The 25,463-nt window shown below is 48.3% G+C and overlaps 1 protein-coding gene across 1 annotated transcript in view; it reads right to left on the reverse strand.

Annotated features, from left to right (window-relative positions):
* LOC119450885 (uncharacterized) overlaps positions 1-17,223 on the reverse strand; it is a 36,704-nt gene extending 19,481 nt beyond the window's left edge. Inside the window, exon 1 of the mRNA XM_037714361.2 lies at positions 17,144-17,223. Coding sequence (XP_037570289.1) covers positions 17,144-17,207 — 64 coding nt within the window. The 5' untranslated portion in view covers positions 17,208-17,223. The remainder of the gene's footprint in view (positions 1-17,143) is intronic.
* Positions 17,224-25,463: the final 8,240 nt, after the last annotated feature.

Genomic DNA, 25,463 nt, shown 5'->3' on the forward strand with positions numbered 1-25,463 from the left:
CACTGCGGAACGTTCTAGATCGAGATCCAGGAGCAGATCCCAGGTCCGGAACAACTGGCAACCCACCTGAGCGGACAAGGCAACCAAAACAGGTGAGACCCATGCCTCCGCGCAACAAGGGCAACTCCAAGTGAAAACGCTAGCCAAAATTCAATCACTAGAGCGCAAAAACGCGTCTCTTAGAAAGGAATTATCTGAGATTAGATCACTTTTGCAAGAAATGCAGCAGAGAGAACGCGCGATCGGCAGCCAAGCTGCAGCAGCCGCCACCTCTCTCAACAGAGGCGCTAAACGCAGGGCGGGCCCCGAGCCCATGGACCAGGAGCCGCTTAACGTCTCGGCCGTCAAATAACTGCTTGACCAGCTAAGATCGGACATAGTTGCCGAAATTAGCCCCATCAAGCTCCAACTGAGCGAGCCAGAACGAGGCTCCAAATTTTAGAATCCGACAGGCAGCGCGCGCTGCCCGGTACGCCCACACCGCGTAAGTAAAATGGCTAACGCAAGCACTCTAGTCATCTGGCAATGTAATTGCGCCAGCTTCCGCAAAAGGAAGGCAGACTTGCAACAACTACTTAGCTCTGCTAACGAAAGGCCGTCAGTTATCCTCCTCCAGGAAACGCTCACCGACGTGATCGCTCTTCGCGACTATCGTGCTGAAGCGCACTTTTCGGAGGGCGAGAGGGGAGTAGCGGCATTCATCTCAAAGAATCTCGCTTATTTACGTCACGACGTTAGGCCGGACTTGAAAGTTGAACACATCATGATCGAGCTTATCCCAAACGCTAAACTCAAACAATCCGTTTTCATTCTGAACGCCTACAGCTCACCAGCTGAAACCATATAAAATTGCAGAAAGCATGTAAAGTTGCAGGAAATCATCCACTTATCATAGCAGGGGACTTTAACGCACAACACCAAGATTGGGGATACTTGAAGGGCACAACCAAGGGAAAGGCCCTCGCAGCACAGATCGCAGCTTGCGGTCCCACCTTGGTCACCGATCCAAGATACCCCACCAGAATTGGCAACTCAGTCAGCAGAGATACCACGCCTGACTTGACTATGGTTAGGAATGCGGAGGAACGCGTGTGGACCAATTTACAAAAGAACCTCAGCAGTGATCACTACATCAGCAGCCTCGTGGTAAGAGCCTCATCACCGCTGCTCAGAAAATTCAGAGTAACGGACTGGAAGCTCTTTAGAAATATCAGAAAGCAGGACGAGACTGACTACAGCTCGTTAGAGGAATTATTCGCTCGCCTCAAAGAAGACGTTGCTGCTTACACAAAGGACGCAGAGACAGACAAAGAGGTAGAGAGCATGGACAGTAGATTAGCACAACTGCTACAAGCCAAATCGCGCTACAGGCACAATCGAAAACGCAAACGTTAAATAGGCGCCTACGCAAAAAGATTGCAGAACTTAATAGAAAAATAGATGAGCACAGCTAAACGCTCGCTCGGCAGAAATGGGACGAAGTATGCAGTGCCGTCGACGGGCGAATGAGGAGCGGAGCGAAGTGGAACATCCTCAAGCATCTGCTTGAGGACAAACAATCCAAAGCCAATCAGTGGCTCACTATCGATAGACTCCTTCACAACTTAAACAACTCTGGCATGACCGAGAAACAAATTACAGATGATCTGGCCTCGAGATACCTCTGTATTGAACCCGGTTCAAACAATGACTACCCCCCTGCGACCCACGAGAACGGAACGGACCCTCTGGGCTCCCCCTTCACGTGCGCGGAGGTGAGAGAGGTACTATACGAATTCAATTGCAGATCAGCACCCGGTCCCGATGGGATCACAAATAAACTTTTAAGGAATTTGGATGACGGGGCCATCGAGCTCCCCAAGAATAGCACCAACGAGGTTTGGGAGACGGGCGAGGTATCACTGGAGTGGCGCATCGCGACTGTACTCCTCATCCCGAAACCGGGGAAACCCTTGGAGATTGGCTCGTTCCGGCCGATTTCACTCACTTCGTGTGTGGGGAAGGTCGCCGAGCACGGCCACCTTCCGGACGGAATCTCCTTCCGTTTAATCAAATTGGATTCGACCATCCATGTCCACGCAGGACGTAATGATACTTCTAAAGCACAAGATCATTGACAAGGCCTCCAGAGACACCAGAGCCGCTCTGGAACTGGACCTGGAAAAGGCCTTCGACAAGGTAACACACTCTCACATACTCGATTCGATTAAAGAAGCGGGTCTGGGCGAAAAGTTCTACATGTACGTCAGCTCCTTTCTTATAGACATAAAAGCAACCATTCGCCTAGGAGCTCTGGGCTCGAGAACATTTGATCTCGGATCCAGAGGCACCCCGCAAGGGGCATTCCTCTCCCCGTTCTTATTCAACTTATCCATGAGAGCTCTGCCCCGCAACCTGGCCGAAATTGAAGGTCTCGGTCACGCCTTCTACGCCGACGACATTACAGTCTCGTGCGATGGAGGTAGTGACGGGCAGATCGAAGAGAAATTACAAACAGCGACCAGAGTCGTTCAGGATTGTCTCAACAAGGCAGGTCTCTGCCTGTCGGCTAAGAAATCGGAACTGCTACTATACCGACCCACAATCGGTGCAAAGAAAGGGAAACCTCCCGATATATCTATCACCACCGAGAACGGATCCGTTATCCCGGTCGTACAAAGACTAAGAATCCTCGGCATGTTTCTGGAGGAGAACGGCAGTAATGATTACACCTTAGAGAGCATTGCAATCAAAGCTGATTCCATGACAAAGTTAATCACGAGGGTGGTGTCATGTATAAAAGACTTATGTGCGCGTGTCTGGTGCGGCGGACGATCAGTAACCATAAAAGAAGAAAAAGAACGGCGGGATTCGGCGCGTGCTCGCCTGACGCGGCACCTCGGCCAACAGCGAATCACGAAGACACACGATTGCTGGAGGAGGGAGCAGAAGAAGAAGAGAAGGAAGGCAGGGTTCGAAAAAAGAAGGCCGGTGTGCGGAGTGGTCGAGGCAAGGTTGTCGGGCTCTGGGTCCGAACCTCAAGACCTCAAGAGCACCCGTCGGAGAAGTGAGGCTGTCTGACTGTGGGTCCGAGTCTCAAAGACTTCAGGAGGGCCGGGCGGAGAAGCGAAGCTGTCGGGCTGCGGGCCCGAGTTTCATAACTTCAGCGACGATCCGGCCTCTGTTCTACCTCCAGCCTTTGGTGTCCGTGGGTCCTGCAGTGACATGGTGCTGAAGGCAAGCCCTACCTACTTTCCTCCTGTGACTTCTTGGCCGAGCTGCGGACGATCGTCAAGACGCAAGTAGTGTCTCATCGTCTTATACTCACGCGACCGACGCACTGCATCTGACGCCGTCACAACGCCGCCCCGTACAGCGCTGCACCGACGCTACCAAGTAATTGTGACCGGTCACGAACTTTAATTACTGTTATATATAATTATTTATTGTGAGAGAACATTTAAAAGTGCATGAACTTTTATATTAATCTTAGTACCTTGGTTAGTTAGTTTGTGTGTGACAGTTTATGTTAATTATATGTTCATGTCTTGTTAACAATCGGCTTCGTTGTTTCTTTTTCCCACTGTGAATTAGTCTCAGTGGTGGCCACAATAATTCGAACCGTGCAAGTACAAATACATTCCCGGGTAAACAACCCTTCGTTGACCTAGGAAGATCAAATCATCACAAATTGGCGTCCGCGCGACAGGACGAAGCCGGTTGTTCACAGTTGCTTTAGCGACAAGTGAATATGAGTTTGGCAGAATTTATTACGTTGGGTGAGCGCTTGGGGCTGCAGGGCGCGGAGCTGAGAAATTGGGCGGACGAGCAAGTCACCAAAGCTCGGGAGGAAGATGCGAAGGCGCGTGAGGAACGGGCAGCGGAAAGAGAGGCGACCAAACAGCGCCTTGAGCTAGAAGAAAAGAATTTGCAGTTGCGTCTGAGGCTCGCTGAGGTGGGAGAAAGCAGTGGGAGTGGGAATGGTGCAAGTCACACGAACCAAGCGGAAGTCTTGGCTCCCATCAACCCACATAATCTGATCCCCATGTTCAATGATTCTCGAGATGACCTCGACGCATATTTAAAGCGCTTTGAACATGTAGCCACGGGACAGGGCTGGCCAAAAGAAAAGTGGGCCACCGCTCTCAGCTTGTGCCTCGGTGGGGAAGCACTGAAAGTGTTTGGTCGTTTATCGCCCGAAGACTCCCTGGATTACAACAAAGCAAAACTAGCATTGTTAAAACGATTTCGGTTTACTGCTGAGGGATACCGAGAGAGATTCCGGCAAAGTAAACCACAGGATGGAGAAACCGGCAAGCAGTATGCTACTCGGCTGTTCAGCTATTTCGACCGTTGGGTGGAGATGGCAAACCAGGGGAATACGTTCAATGCGGTTCGTGACTTGATCGTCGCAGAACAATTCTTGAACAACTGCCATAGTCGTTTGGCGCTTTTTCTTCGTGAGAGAAACTGCAAGACTGTGGATGAGGCCTCGGAAGCGGCCGATCACTATTTGGAGGCACAGAGGCAGCATAATTTGCTGGTGTTCAAGGAGAGGCAAGAACAAAATCCTGGCAAAGAAACGAATGAGAAACCAGGTGTGAAGTCTCAAGTCCGTTGCTTCATATGTGATAAGATAGGACACAAGACATCAGATTGCCGTGTGAAGACAAAACAGCCATATTGTGAATATTGCCGCAGATATGGACACGATGTGCAATCATGCAGACGAAATGAACCAGGTGCCAAAGGCTCATCAGCATGCTGCATACTACCTCCCGACCAGCAAAAAGATGCACGGGAATGCTTTGAACGTAGTACCAAGCAGCAAGATGAGACATTTTCTAATGCTTTGGGAGTCTGCTCTAGCAAGTCTTTTGACATGCCGGTGTTGAAAGGAGAGCTTTTTGGACAGACCGTTTGGGTTCTGCGAGATACAGGAAGCAATAGTATAGTCGTACGACGAGATCTTGTACCGGACACAGCAATGATAGGCACTGAGTCTATCATACTACTGGCTGATGGTAGCTCTATTAACGTTCCGGAAGCGGAAGTCAACATTTCATCACCGTACTTCTCCGGTGTTACGGTCGCAAAGTGCATGGAGAGACCATTGTATGATGTGATCATTGGTAACGTTCCTGGAGCACGCCAACCCATGGAGCCAGATCCCAATTGGAAAGCATCCTCGTTTACTTCTGTAGCAAGTAAATCACGCGAGATGAGCACTACGAAAGAAGACAGTGGTTCTCTGCAGGTTATAGTGGGTGCCAAGATCTCGAAACCATGTTCCCCGGTGGGCGTTAGAGCTTTACAATTGTCAAGAGAAATGTTTCGGACAAAGCAGCAGGAAGACACAACACTTCAAGTTTGTAGAAGCAAAATCGGGAAAAATATTCCGGGAAAAGGTACAACCGCCCATTCGTTCTACCTGGATAAAGGCGTGTTGTACAGATGCTATCAAATATGCCCAGGAAAAATAATCGATCAAGCAGTGGTACCGAAGTGCCTACGCCTCGAAGTCCTTAATATGGCACATGACAACTCCTTGTCTGGGCATCAAGGCATACGGAAAACCACGGAACGGGTCCTTGGATCATTTTATTGGCCCGGCGTCCAAGAGGACGTTAAAAGATTTGTGAGATCGTGCGATGTATGTCAAAGAACCTTCCCAAAAGGTAGAGTGGGCAAGGCTCCACTGGGACGAATGCCGCTTATGATACCCCATTCGAACGGGTAGCGGTAGATATCATCGGTCCCTTGACTCCAACATCGAGTAAGGGCAACCGATATATACTCACTCTTGTGGACTTTGCAACTCGCTTCCCGGACGCCATCCCTTTACCTTCTATTGACTCAGCAACTGTAGTCGAAGGGTTGGTTGAGATGTTCTCAAGGATCGGTTTCCCATACGAGATCCTTTGTGACCAGGCATCTTGTTTTACATCAGAGTTGATGAAAGAAATCAATGATTTACTCGCCATCAAGCATCTCAGTTCAACGCCTTATCATCCAATGTGTAATGGAATGGTGGAGCGCTTCAACGGAACCCTTAAGATGATGCTGCGGAAACTATGCCAAGAGAAACCAAAAGCCTGGGATCGATATCTGGCTCCTCTTCTTTTTGCGTACCGTGAGGTGCCACAAACCAGCCTCGGTTTTTCGCCATTTGAATTGATATACGGACGACAAGTACGAGGACCCTTGGCTATACTCAAGGATCTCTGGACAAGAGACAGGCTGAAGGAAGATGTTAAGACGACATATGCATACGTTCTCGACCTCAGAAACCGACTAGAAGAGACTTTGAAGTTAGCTCACCAGAACTTGTGCAAAGCTCAGAAGACTCAAAAGGGGTACTACGACCGAAACAGTTGTCGTCGACAGCTGAAGATAGGAGATCGTGCACTCATACTCCTCCCAACCAGTGATAACAAACTCATGATGCAATGGAAGGGACCATTTGTAGTCACTGGAAAGAAAAACAACTTTGACTACTGGTTGGACGTAGGCCATACCACTAAATTATTCCACATCAACATGCTGAAGCGGTATGAAGAGTGCCAACCACTAGCTAGGTTCCAAACTTCCTCGTTTATAGTGATTGACGAACCAGAAAATGAAACCCCTTACCACGCTTTAAAGCTGAAGCAGATGGGGGTATCAAAGGCATTCCTCAGAAAAGGTTGGAGCAGATTATTTAAGTAGGTCAGGATCAGCTATTGAATCTTGCACTTTGGGAGTTCATGCTTCTGTATGCTTTCTTGTTTCTTTTATTGTTTTTTGTGGTTGAAGTCTGCATGTCGCTCAATCTGTTAGTACATGCACTGTATAAAGTCTCACGAGACCACGCGCATCGCCACAGTTTTTTTTTATTATTTTCGCTTCATCAAAAAAAAAAACTTTTCGAAAAGGGGGACTTTTTGTCATGTATAAAAGACTTATGTGCGCGTGTCTGGTGCGGCGGACGATCAGTAACCATAAAAGAAGAAAAAGAACGGCGGGATTCGGCGCGTGCTCGCCTGACGCGGCACCTCGGCCAACAGCGAATCACGAAGACACACGATTGCTGGAGGAGGGAGCAGAAGAAGAAGAGAAGGAAGGCAGGGTTCGAAAAAAGAAGGCCGGTGTGCGGAGTGGTCGAGGCAAGGTTGTCGGGCTCTGGGTCCGAACCTCAAGACCTCAAGAGCACCCGTCGGAGAAGTGAGGCTGTCTGACTGTGGGTCCGAGTCTCAAAGACTTCAGGAGGGCCGGGCGGAGAAGCGAAGCTGTCGGGCTGCGGGCCCGAGTTTCATAACTTCAGCGACGATCCGGCCTCTGTTCTACCTCCAGCCTTTGGTGTCCGTGGGTCCTGCAGTGACATGGTGCTGAAGGCAAGCCCTACCTACTTTCCTCCTGTGACTTCTTGGCCGAGCTGCGGACGATCGTCAAGACGCAAGTAGTGTCTCATCGTCTTATACTCACGCGACCGACGCACTGCATCTGACGCCGTCACAACGCCGTCCCGTACAGCGCTGCACCGACGCTACCAAGTAATTGTGACCGGTCACGAACTTTAATTACTGTTATATATAATTATTTATTGTGAGAGAACATTTAAAAGTGCATGAACTTTTATATTAATCTTAGTACCTTGGTTAGTTAGTTTGTGTGTGACAGTTTATGTTAATTATATGTTCATGTCTTGTTAACAATCGGCTTCGTTGTTTCTTTTTCCCACTGTGAATTAGTCTCAGTGGTGGCCACAATAATTCGAACCGTGCAAGTACAAATACATTCCCGGGTAAACAACCCTTCGTTGACCTAGGAAGATCAAATCATCACAGGTGGCCAACAAACGAGGGGGGTTATCGGATGAGAATCTTCGGCGACTCTTCCACGCCTTTCTCATAAGCCGCATTAACTACATAGCCCTGGCCCACAACTGGAGCAGAAGGGACAAGGCTAAACTAGAATCAATCATTCGCAAGAGCATAAAAAAGGCACTGGTTCTCCCGCAAAACACCAGTACCGAAAGACTCTTGGAGCTAGGCGTCAACAACACCTTTGATGAGATAGTTGAGGCACAACAGGTGGCACAAGTTGCAAGACTGGCTTCGACGGAAGCCAGCAGACAGCTACTAGCGTATATCGGTAAAGGTTCCAGCATCACCAGACAGAGGGAGTGCGCGCTCCCCGCCAAAGTCAGGGAAATGTATTCGGTATTTCAGATACCTAGAAACATGCACCCTGAAAACCATTACGGCAGACGTAAAGCGAGAGCCAGGGCCCTTCTTGGCCTAGCGGCTATGATTGAGAACAACGTCGCCTTCGTTGACGCTGCGCAATACGCAGCTTCCAATCACTTTGTTTCGGTGGCTACCTCGCTGCGGGGGGAGCTGCTGACGTCGCTTACACATAAAAATACGAACGCCGACAAAGCCGTACAGGTGGCCGTAGCCATCGCCATGGCCACCATGAATCGTTCCACTACCTTTACAGACTCGCGAGTTGCCACCAGAGCATCCATGAAAGGCTCGGTATGCGAGGAAGCCGCTCGCGTTCTCTCTGTTGCGTCTTGGACAGGCAAAAATCACTTAATCTGGTTCCCCGGTCACATGGGCAGCGATGCTCATGAAGCCGTCCCCAACGCTAACGAACTTGCACACTCCCAGGCGCGAGATCTCACTCGCCGTGCCGGAAGTGGGCAATCTGAGGCCGGGGGAGGGCAGTGGCAAAGGGACCCTCTCCTCACTTTTAACGAGGTCTGCAAGCACTATCAACTGGGGCGTCGGAAGTTTCCGCTTCCACACCTACACCTAAACAGACCACAGGCAATCACTCTGCGAATGCTGCAGACGGAGACGTATCCGTCTCCATTTATTTATTCAAAATTTATAGAATCGATCCGGGCTGACCGCACTGCGGACATCCCAGGTGAACTAGATTTGCGCGGGGGCTCAGGATCGCCCTCTTCGGAGGAAGACAGGCTCCGGCTCGTCACCAGCTCCGCCAAGGAAGAGCAGCTCAGGGCTGTCCAGAGAGCCCGCGAGATCGCCGAGAGACTCAACCTCCCGGCTCCATCGTGGGTGCGGCCCGCAGACGATGCCCCCTAAGGGGGACACTCATCATCTTCTCAGGACCAAAATAAAAGTTCTTTGTCTCTCTGTCCATTATCGAGTATTGATAAATTTCTCCTAAATTTCTTTTAGAACATAATTACGAAATATATACATCTGCATTGCGTGATAAAACAAGTGCACAGGATTGACAGCAGTGAAAACTGTGTCAAAGAAAAAAAACAGACATTTAAGAGATAGCTACGACATCAAGTTATGAGAAGTCCAATTACGTGAAGTCGGAGGAAACCAAAATAACAACTAGCTTGATTATACCTGACAATTAGTAACAGAGGTTACCAGCGATTAACTTTCAAGGGATGGTACGACAGGTAGAAAAAACTTGGGGGACGCTTAAGCTTCCCCTTTAAGAGTAGAACGCGATAGCGTTATCGGGACCCGTTCACATCACATCGTTCGCATACGCCAAGTAGGCTTCATTCACTGCAACACTGAACGTGGAAAAGCCAGCTTACAAATACCAAGCTTACACCGATCCCCTTAAAGTCGGCTTCACTTTTAAACTCAAATGCATTGTTGGGAAGACGTTTTTCGAGGGTCAATATGAGTGGTCTTTTATTAAAATGTGAAGGTCCTAGCACCTTTTTTGAATATTTTATTAATTATTTGCTATTTCGCCGACGTGCGCAGGTCTGGTAGAAATGTTTGGGTTTCGTCGTAGCAGAATTAGGTTTTCTCGTACATTCAAATTACAATCCGACGCCGATTGGTAAACAATTCGACGGCGAATCCGACGCCAAATGGTAAAGTCGTACTCTACCATTTTTCTGACAGATTTCACTTTGAGAAATTCAATTTTTATTCACCAAAACCTTGCACCACCTGGAGGGCCTGCGCGGTCGATGTTGTTGGATGATTTTCTCCGCCACCCGCGATCACACGCTGGTTGCCGACGCTGGATTTTCTGCGACACGGGGGCCCTAAACGCTCTCGCGTTAAAATATAACTTAGGCTTTGTACAGACTTCCTTAGCGGCAATGGTCAAAGGCGCCTGTGGCATAGATGTAGTAGCGATGTTCATGAAAAAAAAGTTGTCGCAGTTTCACCTGAAAGGCGAAGCATCAATTGCGATAGCAAACTTGTAGAGAGCTATACGGAGTAATGATATTAGCTTTATCAGCTGCATAAATTTGGACATGCAGCAGCATCGGCAACACGCAGAACTGTTGTCGACGCCATCGGCGTTTTGCCCGCGTTCGCTCAAAATGCGTGCGGCGTTGGTGACTGTTGCCGGAGCCTCTGATATAAATAGGCACTGCGTGCCGCAGCTAAACGTCGCCTCCCTTCCCTCCCCCTCCCCCACGGCCTCTCGCTCGTCGGAAGAAGGCGCGTTTTCTCTACATACATGGTGATTGTGAAGGAGAACAGAGACGCCTACTTCTGCAGCCCTTAAGCGAACACGGCGCAGAACGCGCGTTTGTTCTCCGCCGTGCGTTCACTCCCGGTGAAAGACGCGCCCCTCGCGCCCTTTCACTCGCACATACAGCGTTCGGCGCGCGGCGACGATTTCTTCTCCGAATGACGTCATACGAAACCTCACGGCGACGCCGACGGCAGAAATCTGCTTTTGAGTGTCCATATAATTGCTATCGCAATAAAAGAATTAGTGATGTGCGCTTAAGCTTCATTTGGATGACTCGCCATCCCAACCCTGCAAAAGTAGATGTCCGGCGAAGCTGCTGAAAACCGCCACAACTACTGTGGGGGGTATGCAATGCTTTATTGCTTTAGAGCAATGGTAGTAATGGTAATTTGGGGTAGTAGTAGCAATGAGAGTAATGGTAATTTTGAGAGCACACCGCCGCTGGTCCTATAGTTACTTCTACCCTGTGCCGCTCCTCCTATTCACGCTGCTCCTTGGGAGTCCTGACTATGCGTTGCCTACCCATAGGCGGTGCTGCAACAACAATGAAATCAGTTCCTAGGCTGGTTCTTTTATGTACCAAACGCTAGTGACGTCACTCCACACGTTGCAAGCTGCCGCGGCGACGGCAGCTTGTGCAACAGTAATCTTTAACGGGAAACGTATGCGGGGAGTGCTACGCGCTTCCAATTGTTATCAGGAGCGCCTTATCATCAATTATGTGGTTCGGATGCTTGTTTTGTGCTTGTTTTTGTAGCGTTAGCTACACTGGCCTAGCCAAGCCCGTTTCGCGCGGCACATCAAGAGCCGTGCTGCGCATGCACAAGGATCAGTGATGTCACACGGCTTGCGCACCGGATCCACCGGAGCCGGCACCTCTCGCGCACTCCGCCGCCGCCGCGCGCGACTCACCGCCGCCGGTCTGCGCATTCCAGAGGAGTGACGTCGTAGCCGTGGTAGACGAACTGGCGCCGGCGCGCGCTCGCTGTGCAGTCGCCGTCTGACACTGCGCTGGAGCCGCTGCGCTTCTGACTGGCGTTTGTGTGTGTCATTGGAGCAGCAGTAAGCATGACAATCAAGCTAATCCTTGACAATCTAGACAACCAGGAAAGCTAAGAATAATCAGCTGAACCTTTGCTAACGCTACGTATATCCGGGCGCAGCCGAGCTAAGCCACTGCAATATTTTTTCTTGAAAGGAATGCTGTTCTCTATGTTGTAGGCGTGGTTCCAAAGAACGTATGTACTTTTCACCTCACTTTGTTTAGTGCTTCAGGCCTGCTTCCCCTACGCCGCGGTACTGCATTACCTTCTGGCTGCACTACCTCCGGATTTTTACCCACGGAAGCGGACGTGAGAAATGTCGACCAACTAGAGGCTAACAGCTTCGCTGTAATAAGAAGGGAAACAGTAACATTATTTTTCTTGCCCATCCAGACGTATGTGGAAGTACGTCTTGGCAAAGCTGCCACAGTCACACTTGGCCAGAAACTTTCGTTTGCTTTTCATGTCGAGCTGTTTGTGTAGATCGCCTAATTATGCAAGTTTTTAGGACAACTCGCAATGTATCCAATTCCTTCGACGTTTTGTCCTACACTTCCGCCTACAAAATAGCGTGAAGCCGGACGTACTTTTTGGTCAGCAAATTTAGTTTTTTCCAAGAATGGAATATTTGTGAAAAAGTGCTTCCATATGACTTATGCCAATTATCATCTTTAAATTTCAAATAATTCAGCCTGTGTCTATGTCACAAATAAACGAAGCTGAAGATATAGGCGGCAAACAAGGCATCTCACTTAGAGGTGGGCTTGTCAAAACATATGTTTAGTAGAGATTGATCTACAACAGTGTTCTGAAGTTCAATAACTTAACAAAACGAACAAATAAAAAAATTTTATGCGTCACCTTCGGTTGGCCTTGCAATGCGTTTCCTCTCCTAAATAACTCCGTGAGTCTATCCTGGTCGGTGTTGGGCTTGTGCTTGCACACGCGGAAATTGCTATTCCCTTCGCTATTTGTAAACTTCATGCACGTATTCCCGGACCCCCCCCCCCCCCCCCCCACAAAAAAATGAATCGGTTGTGGTGCCTGAGTAGAGCACTTCTTTCACATCGAAGGATTTATCCCTCGAGCCAAAACCCTCACGAGACCTTCTGTCCTTGTTTTATTAAAATTTCTGAGGCATCCAAGCGTGATGTTGCTAGATAATCAGTTTTCGCGCCACAAAAGTGCTTCGCGCTCCAAAATACCGATCAAAGCCCTAGGGCAGTTCACTACGACCGCTTGTCCACTGCAACGGCTCAGTGCACAAAGCCCCACCCACCTGCATCCCTCATTTATTATGAGCTGTGTAAAAAAAGATATACTATCTATTAAACCGCGACACAGCACTCGCAAAGGGCCCCTATACCGCCCAAAGGTCGAAATTTAGTTGTGGCATTGCAGCTGTGCACGACTCTACGACGAACACGTCGCCGTGAGAATTTTTCGAAATGGTGCCGTAATAGCGGAGTTACACACGTTTGATGATCGAAACACGGCCCTCACTCGTTTCGATTTTTCCTTCGCTACGCTCCTTTCATCGCCTGGTCTGTCCTCCTCGCCGAATCCTCCTCTAAATGTCACGTGACATACGTCATCGCCAGCGCGCTTTTCAAAACACTGTCCTCTTCCGGTTAAGGCACGTCCACGCTAGCGGCAAATATACCGACGGCGAACCGGCCTCCGGTGCCGTAGAACGTGCGATGTGCGAGTGAAAGCGCGCGCCCCTCGCGCCCTTTCACTCGCACATCCAGCGTTCGGCGCGCGGCGACGATTTCCTCTGCCACCGGTGACGCAAAGATCGGCTGCAGCTTTTGTTCCAGGCAAAATAATTTCCGGTAGATAAAGTGATGCCTAAATTGTACATTTAATGAAAAAAGTTGTCGCAGTTTCACCTGAAAGGCGAAACATCAATTGCGATAGCAAATTTGTAGGGAGCTATTCGGAGTAATGATATTAGCTTTATCAGCTGTATAAACTTGGACATGCCGCAGCACCGGCAACACGCAGAACTGTTGTCGACGCCGTCGGCGTTTTGCCCGCGTTCGCTCAAAATGCGTGCGGCGTTGGTGACTGTTGCCGGAGCCTCTGATATAAATAGGCACTTGGTGCCGCAGCTAAACGTCGCCTCCCTTCCCTCCCCTTCCCCCCCCCCCGCCCCCACGGCCTCTCGCGCGTCGGAAGGCGCGTGGGATTGTAAAAGAGGAAATAGACGCCTACTTCTGTAGCCCTTAAGCGAGCACGGCGCAGAACGCGCGTTTGTTCTCCGCCGTGCGTTCACTCCCCGTGAAAGCGCGCGCCCCTCGCGCCCTTTCACTCGCACATCCAGCGTTCGGCGCGCGGCGACGATTTCATCTCCATTGACGTCATACGGAACCTCACGGCGACGCCGACGGCAGAACTCTGCTTTTGAGTGTCCATATAATTGCTATCGCAATAAAACAATGTCGCAGTTTCGCCCGAAAGGCGGAGCATCAATTGCGACAGCAAATTAGTAGAGAGCTATACGGAGTTAGGACATCAGTTTTATCAGCTGTATAAACTTGAACATGTAGCAGCCCCAGCGACGCGCAGAACTGTTGTCGACGCCGTAGGCGTTTTGCCCGCGTCCGCACCGAACGCACGCGATGTTGTTGCCTTTGACGGTGCCTCTGGGGGCGGCTCGGAGGTTTTCGACGAGATCCGAACGGGATACTCGTCGAGACAACGTTCTTAGACTAGTCTAAGAACGTTGCGTCGAGCAGCGTCCGAACTCTTTACCACCTTCTCGCCTCGCAAAGTTTTATATAATTGCGTATTTGGTGCCACAGCTAAACGTCCCCTCCCCTACGTCCCTCCCATCCCCCCACGGACTCCCATCCCCCAGTCCGTCGTTGCAGTTCTTCAGTCTGTCATTCAGCACTCGAAGCGCCGGAGCGCTAAACTGACTCGATTCCATGAGTTGGCTTGCCTCGTTTCGGAGACGCGTGTGCAAAGGTCGCTGGGTCGCTCGCTTGCCCTTGAAAGTTGATCCGCTCCATCTTCGTTGCCGGCGAAGTCCTTTCGTTGTCGGGTCGCTTGGATCACAGAGTCGCGGGTTTCTTGGCACCAGAAAATCTAAAACAAAGGAGTCTTCGCAGTAGAAGGGCGGGAAGGGGAAGTGTATTGCCCGAAGGACAGTAACAACGCGTCCATACTGGCCGTTCGAATCAGTCCAGAAGCCCTTTCGCGCTACTGAAGAAGTCGCCTTTGCTCTATATATATGGTGATTGCAAATGAGTAAAGAGACGCTTAATTCTGCAGCGCTTCAGGGAGCACGGCGCAGAATGCGCGTTTGCTCTCCGCCTTGTGTTCGCTCCCCGTGAAAGTGCGCGCCCCTCGCGCGCTTTCACTCGCACATACAGCATACGGTGCGCGGCGACGATTTAATCGCCGTTCACCTCATACGGAACCCCACGGCGACGACAGAAATCCGCTTTGAGTATGAATATAATTGCTATCGCAATAAAACGATATCCACTGCCAACCGTTAAACACGAACGAGAGCTCCGATATTTGTCGAGCTCAGTTGCAGTGAACGGCTGCCGACGGCAGATGACCGGCTCGGCTGTGCACGCCTCGCATCCGACGGCGCCGCTAATATCAGCGTATTTTCCTCTTTCTGTACAATTATTGTGAAGAGCGACAACAACGGTAAGAAAACATTGCGGCTTGTTAGCATCGGTAATTCATTAGGAAGTGCCGTCCGCTTTAGCTTTGCAGTGAACCGGAGAAGGCCTAGCGAACATATCGGCGTGTCGAGCGATCAGCGGCGGAGAGGCTGCCGCACAAATGGTTCCCGGTCTCATCCTCTCTACGGCAAGGAAATCTCGCCGTTAGCGAGCAAAACCGCCGTCGAACGGCGGACCCGCGAATGGCAAACGGCATGCGGCGAGTTACCGTGCCGGTAAGGTGGACGGGCTTTAGCCGCGACTTCGCGCTTCTCGGCTTCCCGCTGTTGCTGCCGTGCCGGCCCGTGCTCATGCGAAGCGTACCGCTATGGACCCTGCGTGGCGCGCACGTCTACAAAGGCCACCACTGTCGCACTTTGTTCGCGCAGCTAATCAGACCGCTAAGCACGACTGTGTTGGAACGTGAGAGATTTTGCACTTGCGTTGCGGGCTCTAATTACCTATTCGCAAGTGCGCACAAGCGAGCAACACAACGAGGAAGAGCAGGGAGCGCGGGTAACAGCTAGCAGACCCGCTCATGTTGAATACTGCGCTCAGCTTGGAAATATAACGCATTATTCACATATTCACGTATCTGCATACCGTCCAAGCAGTCTACCATTGTATTCAATGTGCACATTTAATATCCATCGTGGGTCATAAAATAAGCATGGAGAAATACAGACTATCACAGCATATAATGAACTAAAAGAAAGTTCAGAAATAACTATTCACCCGTGAATTCAATAAACAAGGCTACATGGAACCTCGCACCGTGCGTGAACAATGAGGTCCAGAATCGGAAGTCGTAGGTTCTTGTTCGACCAAACGACATCGTCGCCCCCGGTGATATCACCAGATGCACCCTGTTGACGTCACGACAATGTGGGGATACGGGAAAGTCCCGGAGCGAAGCATGGCATTGCTTTTTGATTTTGTGGCGCGCCCGCGTGGCATGTCGCGCTGCAGCGTTTGGCTTTGTTGTTCGTGACAGTATCCTGAACTCGATGATCTTGTTTACTTGCAACGTTAAAAAATATCGAAGGTGGTTTAGGGGCCCTTAAAGACATCAAAAAGCGCTTAAAACCTATGTGGTTAAAACGGAGAAGCCAAATACGTAAGGTCATCGCGTTACCAATGCGAATCCAGTTAACCTAAAAATGCTAATATTTCAAAATACGAACACGAATCTAATTTGTAATCGCCTCCGGAATTCCGTGTTCGATTCACGCGTGACTAGAACACTCAGAATTCTATGCTGCCAAACATTGCTCCAATTGAAATAAATAAAGGGGCTACAACTCTTGTTTAAGCCCACATAGTGAAATACTTATGCAAGTAGAGACTCTTCGAAATGTACTTACTGCCGAAGTAGCCCGGCTGCAGCGCACACGACACAGTTCTTGGCGAACGCATAAAAAATGTTACTTCTACACAATCGTTTTCAGTCGTAAAAGAAACATGGCTTGCCCCTCAGGCAGCCTAATAATCTGCGTGCTAAATTTAAGCAGGACCATTTATTATGTGGCCAATATCACCTTATTCGGATTTCTGTAAGACCCCTGTGGTGATGCTGTAGGTGTTGCGCTCTTTCAGCGAGCACTGCAATCTTCTGCACGCATCTGCATGGTGACGTGCTATTCCGTTGTTTCATTACAGACATGTCGCGGTGCACCGTGTAAGATTGCATTTACTTTGTTTCTCCTTTACGAGCTTCTCCGTTTACCTTACATCATATCACGCGGCATCTGATGCATATCAAATAACGTAAATAACTCTTTTGTTGCCAGACAAACTTCTCATAGTCTTTATATTTCGCTTGATTAATTACAAATATATGGTATTCGCTCCGATTCGAAAATTACGGCATTCGAACAGCTCTCAAATTCATGGCATTACTGCCAAAGTACAAACAAACCTACACGTGTCTTCATGCACATATAACGTACTTACTGTTCACGATTGTTGAGTTCACGTAGTTTAAATGTTGCACTGTTCCATACATGAAAAACGTCATGTTGAATACTGCACTCGGCCTGGAAATATAACGCATTATTCACATATTCACGTATCTGCATACCGTCCAAGCAGTCTACAATTGTATTCAATGTGTACATTTAATATCCACCGTGGGTCATAAAATAAGCATGGAGAAATACAGACTATCACAGCATATAATGAACTAAAAGAAAGTTCAGGAATCATTATTTACCCGTGCATTGAATAAACAAGGCTACATGGAACCTCGCACCGTGCATGAACGATGATGTCCAGAAAAGAGCACTGAGGGTTCACAGAAAACCTTGGTAAACAATTAAGAAGCTAAACTTGTTTAGGTGCTACAACCACCATAAAAGGACACACCAAATGGCGTAGCCATTGACGATGTCCACGCCTCTTCAACGTAACATACGTAGCAGCTAGCTTAGAAGTGCCTGTATGTGTACGGAAGGGGGCTATGTATGTATCATCATGATAAGCCTATGTTTATGTCCACTGCAGGCCGCAGGCCTCTCGCTGTGACCTCCAATATATATATATATATATATATATATATATATATATATATATATATATATATATATATTGTGAGCGCATTTTGTGCTTATCGTCGTCGTCATCTGTACATACGACTCATCATCATCTTTTGTCTCGTGCGGTGCTTCGTCTCTGACTCGGGCGACTGCTCGGAAATAAAGGGATCGCATCGGTCAACGTCTCACAATATATATATATATATATATATATATATATATATATAGTGAGTGACCGTCCTTCTGACCATCACTGCCATGGGTTCGAGATTGTTCACGTTTCGCGGCTCAAATCGTTTGTTCGGCGTTTCTTCCCAGTCTAAGTTGCGGCCGAGCTGCCCGCTTCAGCGCGCGCGGGAAAGCAGTGTCAGCGTTGCATGTGCCTTTGATTTTCCTTATCTGTCCATACACATCACCACTCGGGGCCGTAATAGTGGCTGGTTCACTAGCTGAAATACAAGAAAGATACATGATGTCGTCATGTGTGCACAAACTTTGCACCGTGTTTTCTTGCAAGGTTGGCAACCCGCAGTCTCAGGAATCCTCGTTTTAGATGACGTTAAGATGTCATGCAGATTACTAGACCGTCTGAAGACTACCCGTGGGGGTTCTGGAAAGATAACTTTAAGGTGATCACTCTGTGCTAGTGTGTTGAAATGTTTTTTAAGGATTGACGAAACATTTGGAACCGATGCTGAGTGGGTTAGAACGAGGGTACTTTGTGTCTGAATGGGCGATTGCTTTTTTGCACGGAACAAATCAATCCGATTTAGCGCATCGGCCCTTTTAACGGCATCATCCACAATATGACGTGGGTATTCCTGCTGAATTAAAGCTTCGCGAAGTTTTTCACAGTTTTCATAGAAGTCCGACTGTTCCGAGCGAAGTTTTTTAAAGCGGAGCGCCGGACTATATGGTATACTGGTTTTCCAGTGTTTTACGTGAGAACTTTTAACGTGAAGATAACGATGTCTGTCCGTTGGTTTTCTGTAAAGTTTAGTGGTTAGTTTGTTGTTAGATAGGGAAACTGTAACGTCCAGAAAGTTAATCGTAGAACGAGAGTATTCATGCGAAAAAGAAATGGATGGGTGGGTGGTATTGAAATCGGCTATAAACGATAACAGTTCATTTGCACCATGAGGCCAGATCAGAAAAATGTCATCTATAAACCGCTTATAATAAACAGGTTTTAGTTCGCGTTTGCCAACAATGTCATTCTCCAGAACAGACATAAAAATGCTAGCATACTTAGATCCAATGCGAGTGCCCATTGATGTGCCGCTTATTTGAAGGTATTGCGAACCATCAAATTCAAAATTATTGAGCTGTAAAATTAATTCAATAATGTTGACAGTGTGTCACTACGAATGGTTTTCTGATCATCAGACGATCTGTCATAGGCATGAACAACTGCCTTAATGCCATCGTTATGGGAGATGTTTGTATAGAGTGAAACCACATCTAATGTAACGAGCAGGGAATTCTCTGGTATAAGGAGGTCGTCGATGGCCAACAAAAAATGGTTCGTATCTTTAAGATAAGATGAGAAGGTATATGGAAGGCTGCTGATTATTACATCAACGCAGCGCGAAAGTTGCTCCGTGACAGTGCCAATGCCTGAAAGGGCGTCCGGGACAGTTTTCTTTGTGTATTTTAGGTAGTAAGTAAAACCTGCCCAGGATGGGACTGAGTAGGACGAGTGAACCTACTGCGTTATCGCTTAATTGCTTCGCTTTTACGAGACCTTTAATGGTGTCTTGGACTATTGTTTTAAAATTTGTGGTAGGATCTCCGTCTAGACGCTTATAGAAAGTCTGATCATTTAGTTGTCTCTGGGCTTCGTATATGTAGTCCGTCGTGCTCATGATCACCACGGCACCTCCTTTGTCCGCTGGTTTTATTACAATGTCACTGCGTTTGGCCAATGATGTGATAGCTTTCCTTTCTTCTAAGGAAATGTTTGGTTTAAATGAATTTTGGTTTTCATAAGGTTTAAGGACGTCACGTTGGACGGCGGCAATGTACATGTCTAGGCATTTATTACGCTGGGCCGGAGGGGTCAAACGTTTGCTAGAAGGCATAACTGGTGGCGTGTCAGAAGTGGATGGGCTGTCGTGGAAATATTCCCGTAGGCGCATGTTTCGTGAAAAGTTTTTCAAATCTTTAGGCAATTGAAAGTCGTCATATCCGCCGGTTGCAGGACAAAAGGTTAGGTGTTTTGGTGTTGCTGACCTAGAGCGGGGGGGGTCCTTCCTTCCCTTCGTCGCGTCTGCAAGGCCATGAACATACAAAGACGGAAGGATGCCCTTCACGCGGTTTATATTACCCGCCGTGTTCTCAATGTGCCTTGACTCCAGTAGTAGCCTTGTTCGCCAGTTTGTCTCTGTTTGAAGGATTTGGGTTTCTTGGAAAGAAATCTTGTGGTCGGCGCCTTCGGAATATATATATATATATATATATATATATATATATATATATATATGAACCACAAGAAGGGAACCGAGGGTCCCGATTATTAGTCATATCATATCAAGTCTCATCATTGTTTGGTGGCTTCATATGATATGACTACATATACATACATTGTTTCGAGTATCATGCACCAAGATTTTAAAATATGCAAATGCCACGTAGCTGGAAATAACCTAGGTCATGTTGTTTGCCGTCGCTTGGAGATACTCAAATTATTAGCAGCGGAGCTGTTTCAACTTGTGGTTAGGCCGTGGAGCGTTAGCAAAAAACTGCGCCTAGCGATGACGTCACCACGCGTTGCCTAGCAACGCCTCGGACAGCTTTATATATTACGCAGTCGTCTCCAAAAAAAACGTATGGAACACTGCATGTTGGTCGATATATCATTTATTTAGATTAAAAATAATAACGGTCCCAAAACTGATCCTTGTGGGACTCCCGACTTGACATGCGTGTTGTTAGATACGTACTCATCGATTTTAACTCTGAAGTCTGTCACTAAGAAAGCCCTTAATCCACATAAAGGTTTTGTCATCTTGCTGTAGGCTACGTAGTTTTGTGAGTAGACGTTGGTGAGGGACGCGATCGAATGCTTTAGAGAAAATAAAAATTGCATCGATGAAAAATGAACCATTGATGGAGTTGTGTAAATCGGTTACTACCTCAAACAACTGGGTGTTACAGGATCTGTTTTTCTGAAAGCCGTGTTGGTTTTCAAAAAGTAAATTATTGGATTCAATGTGAGACATTATGTGACTGTAAATGATATGTTCAAGAAGTTTGCAGCAAATAGACGTACGAGAAATAGGACGGAAATTGTTAGCTAAGTGCTTGTCTCCAGCTTTAAAGCAAGGAATGACATGCGCAATCTTCCACTCATCAGGAAGACACCCAGTGTCCAGTGACTGCTGGAATATTAGTGATAAAATGTAAGATGAATTATGTGATGTTATCTTCAAAAGTTTTGCGCTGATACCATCCGCTGCAGGGCACGTTTTGCATGGTAGCTTCTCTATTGCACGTGCTACGCCTGTTTCTTTTATCGAGATAGTTGCAAACTCGTGCGAAATTCGTAGTTTGTAGCGGCAGCTCTTCTGAGAAAACTGAAGCAAAATGCTGATTAAAATTTTCGGCAGATTCTTCTGTCGACAGCAGGTAACCATTTTCACATTTGAATTGTACGCTGGATTGCTTTTCTTTCGGGTTTACAACTCGCCAAAATTTTGCAGGGTCGGTAATCATCAGATTGGGAAGAGTACAGCTAAAGTATTTGTTTTTAGCTTCATTAATTGAGGTCACCGTAAATTTTGACAGCCTTTTGTAGTTTTCCCAGTCTAGATTGGTATTTGATGTCGAAGCTTTTCTAAACGCCCGTTTTTTCTTGTTAACGGTTCTCTTCACATCACGTGTGAACCAAGGATCGTCTGCTTTGGACGGGAGAGTTAGTTTTGGTACGCAGCAATCTTAAATTTTTTTAAGGTTGTCTCTATACAAAGACCAGTTCTGGTTCACTGATCGGCTAGCGAAATTCAGTAGGAATTCGGCCACAAAAGCCGTGAGCATGCTGTTCATTTTGTCGATATCTGCGCGTGCATAGTCAAGTATTGTTTTCATTTCTTTTGTTTTCTTTGGGCGTGGTAGCTCCAGAGTGCAGTGAACGGCCCTATGATAACTTATTTCCTCGAGAACACGAGCGCTTCCGTATTCAGGATGGTTAGTAAATATCAGATCTAGAATATTTTCGCCTCCTGTAGGGTTTTTTACCAATTGGGAAAGGTTATGAAGGTGTACAGTATGCAGAAAGTGAAGGTATTCTTGGCGATTATTTTTACCGAGAGCAGAAGGTGTCAACCAGTCTATTGCAGGATAAGCTAAATCACCGGCCAAAACAAGTATGGCATTTGGGAACTTATTTGTGACCTGTTCGATAGCATCGTTGAAAAGATCGACAAAATCGGGCTGGCTATCAGGAGGTCGGTAGCACGAACCAATAACACAGTGCACATGACAATGACGCGTAACAATCCAAATAGTTCATAGGAATAAGAGACGGCTGAAATTCTTTTTTGACAGCAATGATTACGCCACCAACCCGTGACACTTTTCGGTCTTTGCTAAAGACAACAAATGACTTCGGCAACCATATTTCATTATCAGCAATATGCTCGGTGAGCCACGTTTCTGTACCGATTATGATATCGGCATCACATGCAAGTACCAGTGCTTTTAAGATATCAACCTTCTTAAGTAGGCTTCGGAAGTTTGCCAGGAGCAATGTAACATTATGCGCAGTTGGTTTGTAGTGAACTGCTGTGGCTGGTCATTCATGGAAGGCTTGCCTTTGTTTACTCACTAGAACGACAGACTTAGACAACGAGTCGTACCGATAGGTGCCATCCTGCATGTGCAGAAGGTTAAAACGGAGCGTAAAAGGCTCGTTTTCCTCGCGGTTTTCCTTGGCAAAGTCTCGAAGCTTTTTACGTGCCAGCTGGATCTTAGGAGAGAAGTCTTCTTCCAGCCATACTTTGGGTGACACAAGATTCTTTAGTTTGAAAGCGCTGCGCAGTGCATCTGTTTTTGATTTGAAGTTGAGAAATTTGATGATAATAGGACGATTGAAACCAGTCCGCCGTTGGCCAATCCTATGGGAACGTTCTATGTCTCCCAGAGTTACATTAAGGTGAGCCGAAAAGAATTCTTTGACGATGCTCTCTGTTCTTGCGTAGTTTTCATTTTCTCTTTCAGGAAGGCCCTTGACAACCAGGTTGTTCCTTCGCATTCTGTTATTCATGTCATCAACAACATCGCCAAGTTCTTCATTTACTCTGGCTATGCTCGTCTTGACTTCTTTTACGGAGTCGCTCATGCCCTCGCAGTTGATTTCTATTTGAGCTACACCACCCAACGTGCCCTCAATGACTGTTACCCTAGTGTCAATGCCAGTTATGTTTTGTTGAATTTTCTTTAGTATTTCCATAGTTTCAGCGTGGCAGTGATTGACTAGGGACAGAACGTTATCAATCTTGGGACCAGGGTTCGACTCCACATCTCCGGCACAAAGGAATAGCAAAGCAAGAAACAAGGATAGTAACAGGCAAGGTCTAGGGCAAACTGAGCGGACAAAGTTTGCTTCAGAGCTGAAGCAACTATTTCGGGCACTTACTCGCTGACTGTGAGCGAGAAAAGTGCCGATCCGCGCGCGGTACGAGGACACATCAACACCCATCGTGCATGAAGGCACAACAAACTTTGAACACAGAAGGTAGGGGATCAGCGGCCAAAAACTACAAAAGTTGTAAGCTACATATAGAATTCAAATGCCTACCTATAACGAAATACAAGCGACGACTCAGTCACTGCAGATGATGGCCGCTAATCACAAGCTGGTGGTGTTTGATGCTACGTTATAAAGGCCACGGTGGCGCTCCCGTCGTGGTAACGTCGGGGCGAGCCACAGCTGTCCCGTGGTGCCTTGATGGACGACAGATAGGGTGAAAGCAGAGCTGAGCTTCTTGTGATAGTCAGCAGCTAGTCAGCAGCAGCACGCGGCACGAGGCAATGCTATAACGAAATACAAGCGACGATTCAGCCACTGCAGATGATGGCCGCGAATTCCATGCTGGTGGTGTTTGATGCACCGTTATAAAGGCCACGGTGGCGCTCCCGTCGTGGTAACGTAGGGGCGAGCCGCAGCTGTCCCGTGGTGCCTTAATGGACGACAGATAGGGTGAAAGCAGAGCTGAGCTTCTTGTGATAGTCAGCAGCTAGTCAGCAGCAGCACGCGGCACGAGGCAATGCTATAACGAAATACAAGCGACGATTCAGCTACTGCAGATGATGGCCGCGAATTCCAAGCTGGTGGTGTTTGATGCACGGTTATAAAGGCCACGATGGCGCTCCCGTCGTGGTAACGTAGGGGCGAGCCGCAGCTGTCCCGTGGTGCCTTGATGGACGACAGATAGGGTGAAAGCAGAGCTGAGCTTCTTGTGATAGTCAGCAGCCAGTCAGCAGCAGCACGAGGCAATGCTATGACGAAATACAAGCGACGATTCAGCCACTGCAGATGATTGCCGCGAATCACAAGCTGGTGGTGTTTGATGCACCGTTATAAAGGCCACGGTGGCGCTCCCGTCGTGGTAACGTAGGGGCGAGCCGCAGCTGTCCCGTGGTGCCTTGATGGACGACAGATAGGGCGAAAGCAGAGCTGAGCTTCTTGTGATAGTCAGCAGCTAGTCAGCAGCAGCACGCGGCACGAGGCAATGCTATAACGAAATACAAGCGACGATTCAGCCACTGCAGATGATGGCCGCGAATTCCAAGCTGGTGGTGTTTGATGCACCGTTATAAAGGCCACGGTGGCGCTCCCGTCGTGGTAACGTAGGGGCGAGCCGCAGCTGTCCCGTGGTGCCTTGATGGACGACAGATAGGGTGAAAGCAGAGCTGAGCTTCTTGTGATAGTCAGCAGCTAGTCAGCAGCAGCACGCGGCACGAGGCAATGCTATAACGAAATACAAGCGACGATTCAGCCACTGCAGATGATGGCCGCGAATTCCAAGCTGGTGGTGTTTGATGAACCGTTATAAAGCCACGGTGGCGCTCCCGTCGTTGTAACGTAGGGGCGAGCCGCAGCTGTCCCGTGGTGCCTTGATGGACGATAGATAGGGTGAAAGCAGAGCTGAGCTTCTTGTGATAGTCAGCAGCTAGTCAGCAGCAGCACGCGGCACGAGGCAATGCTATAACGAAATACAAGCGACGATTCAGCCACTGCAGATGATGGCCGCGAATTCCAAGCTGGTGGTGTTTGATGCACCGTTATAAAGGCCACGGTGGCGCTCCCGTCGTGGTAACGTAGGGGCGAGCCGCAGCTGTCCCGTGGTGCCTTGATGGACGACAGATAGGGTGAAAGCAGAGCTGAGCTTCTTGTGATAGTCAGCAGCTAGTCAGCAGCAGCACGCGGCACGAGGCAATGCTATAACGAAATACAAGCGACGATTCAGCCACTGCAGATGATGGCCGCGAATCCCAAGCTGGTGGTGTTTGATGCACCGTTATAAAGGCCACGGTGGCGCTGCCGTCGTGGTAACGTAGGGGCGAGCCGCAGCTGTCCCGTGGTGCCTTGATGGACGACAGATAGGGTGAAAGCAGAGCTGAGCTTCTTGTGATAGTCAGCAGCCAGTCAGCTGCAGCACGCGGCACGAGGCAGTGCTATAACGAAATACAAGCGACGATTCAGCCACTGCAGATGATGGCCGCGAATCCCAAGCTGG

Source organism: Dermacentor silvarum, chromosome 4, assembly GCF_013339745.2.
Source record: "Dermacentor silvarum isolate Dsil-2018 chromosome 4, BIME_Dsil_1.4, whole genome shotgun sequence".
In the NCBI taxonomy this organism is placed as follows: Eukaryota; Metazoa; Arthropoda; class Arachnida; order Ixodida; family Ixodidae; genus Dermacentor; species Dermacentor silvarum.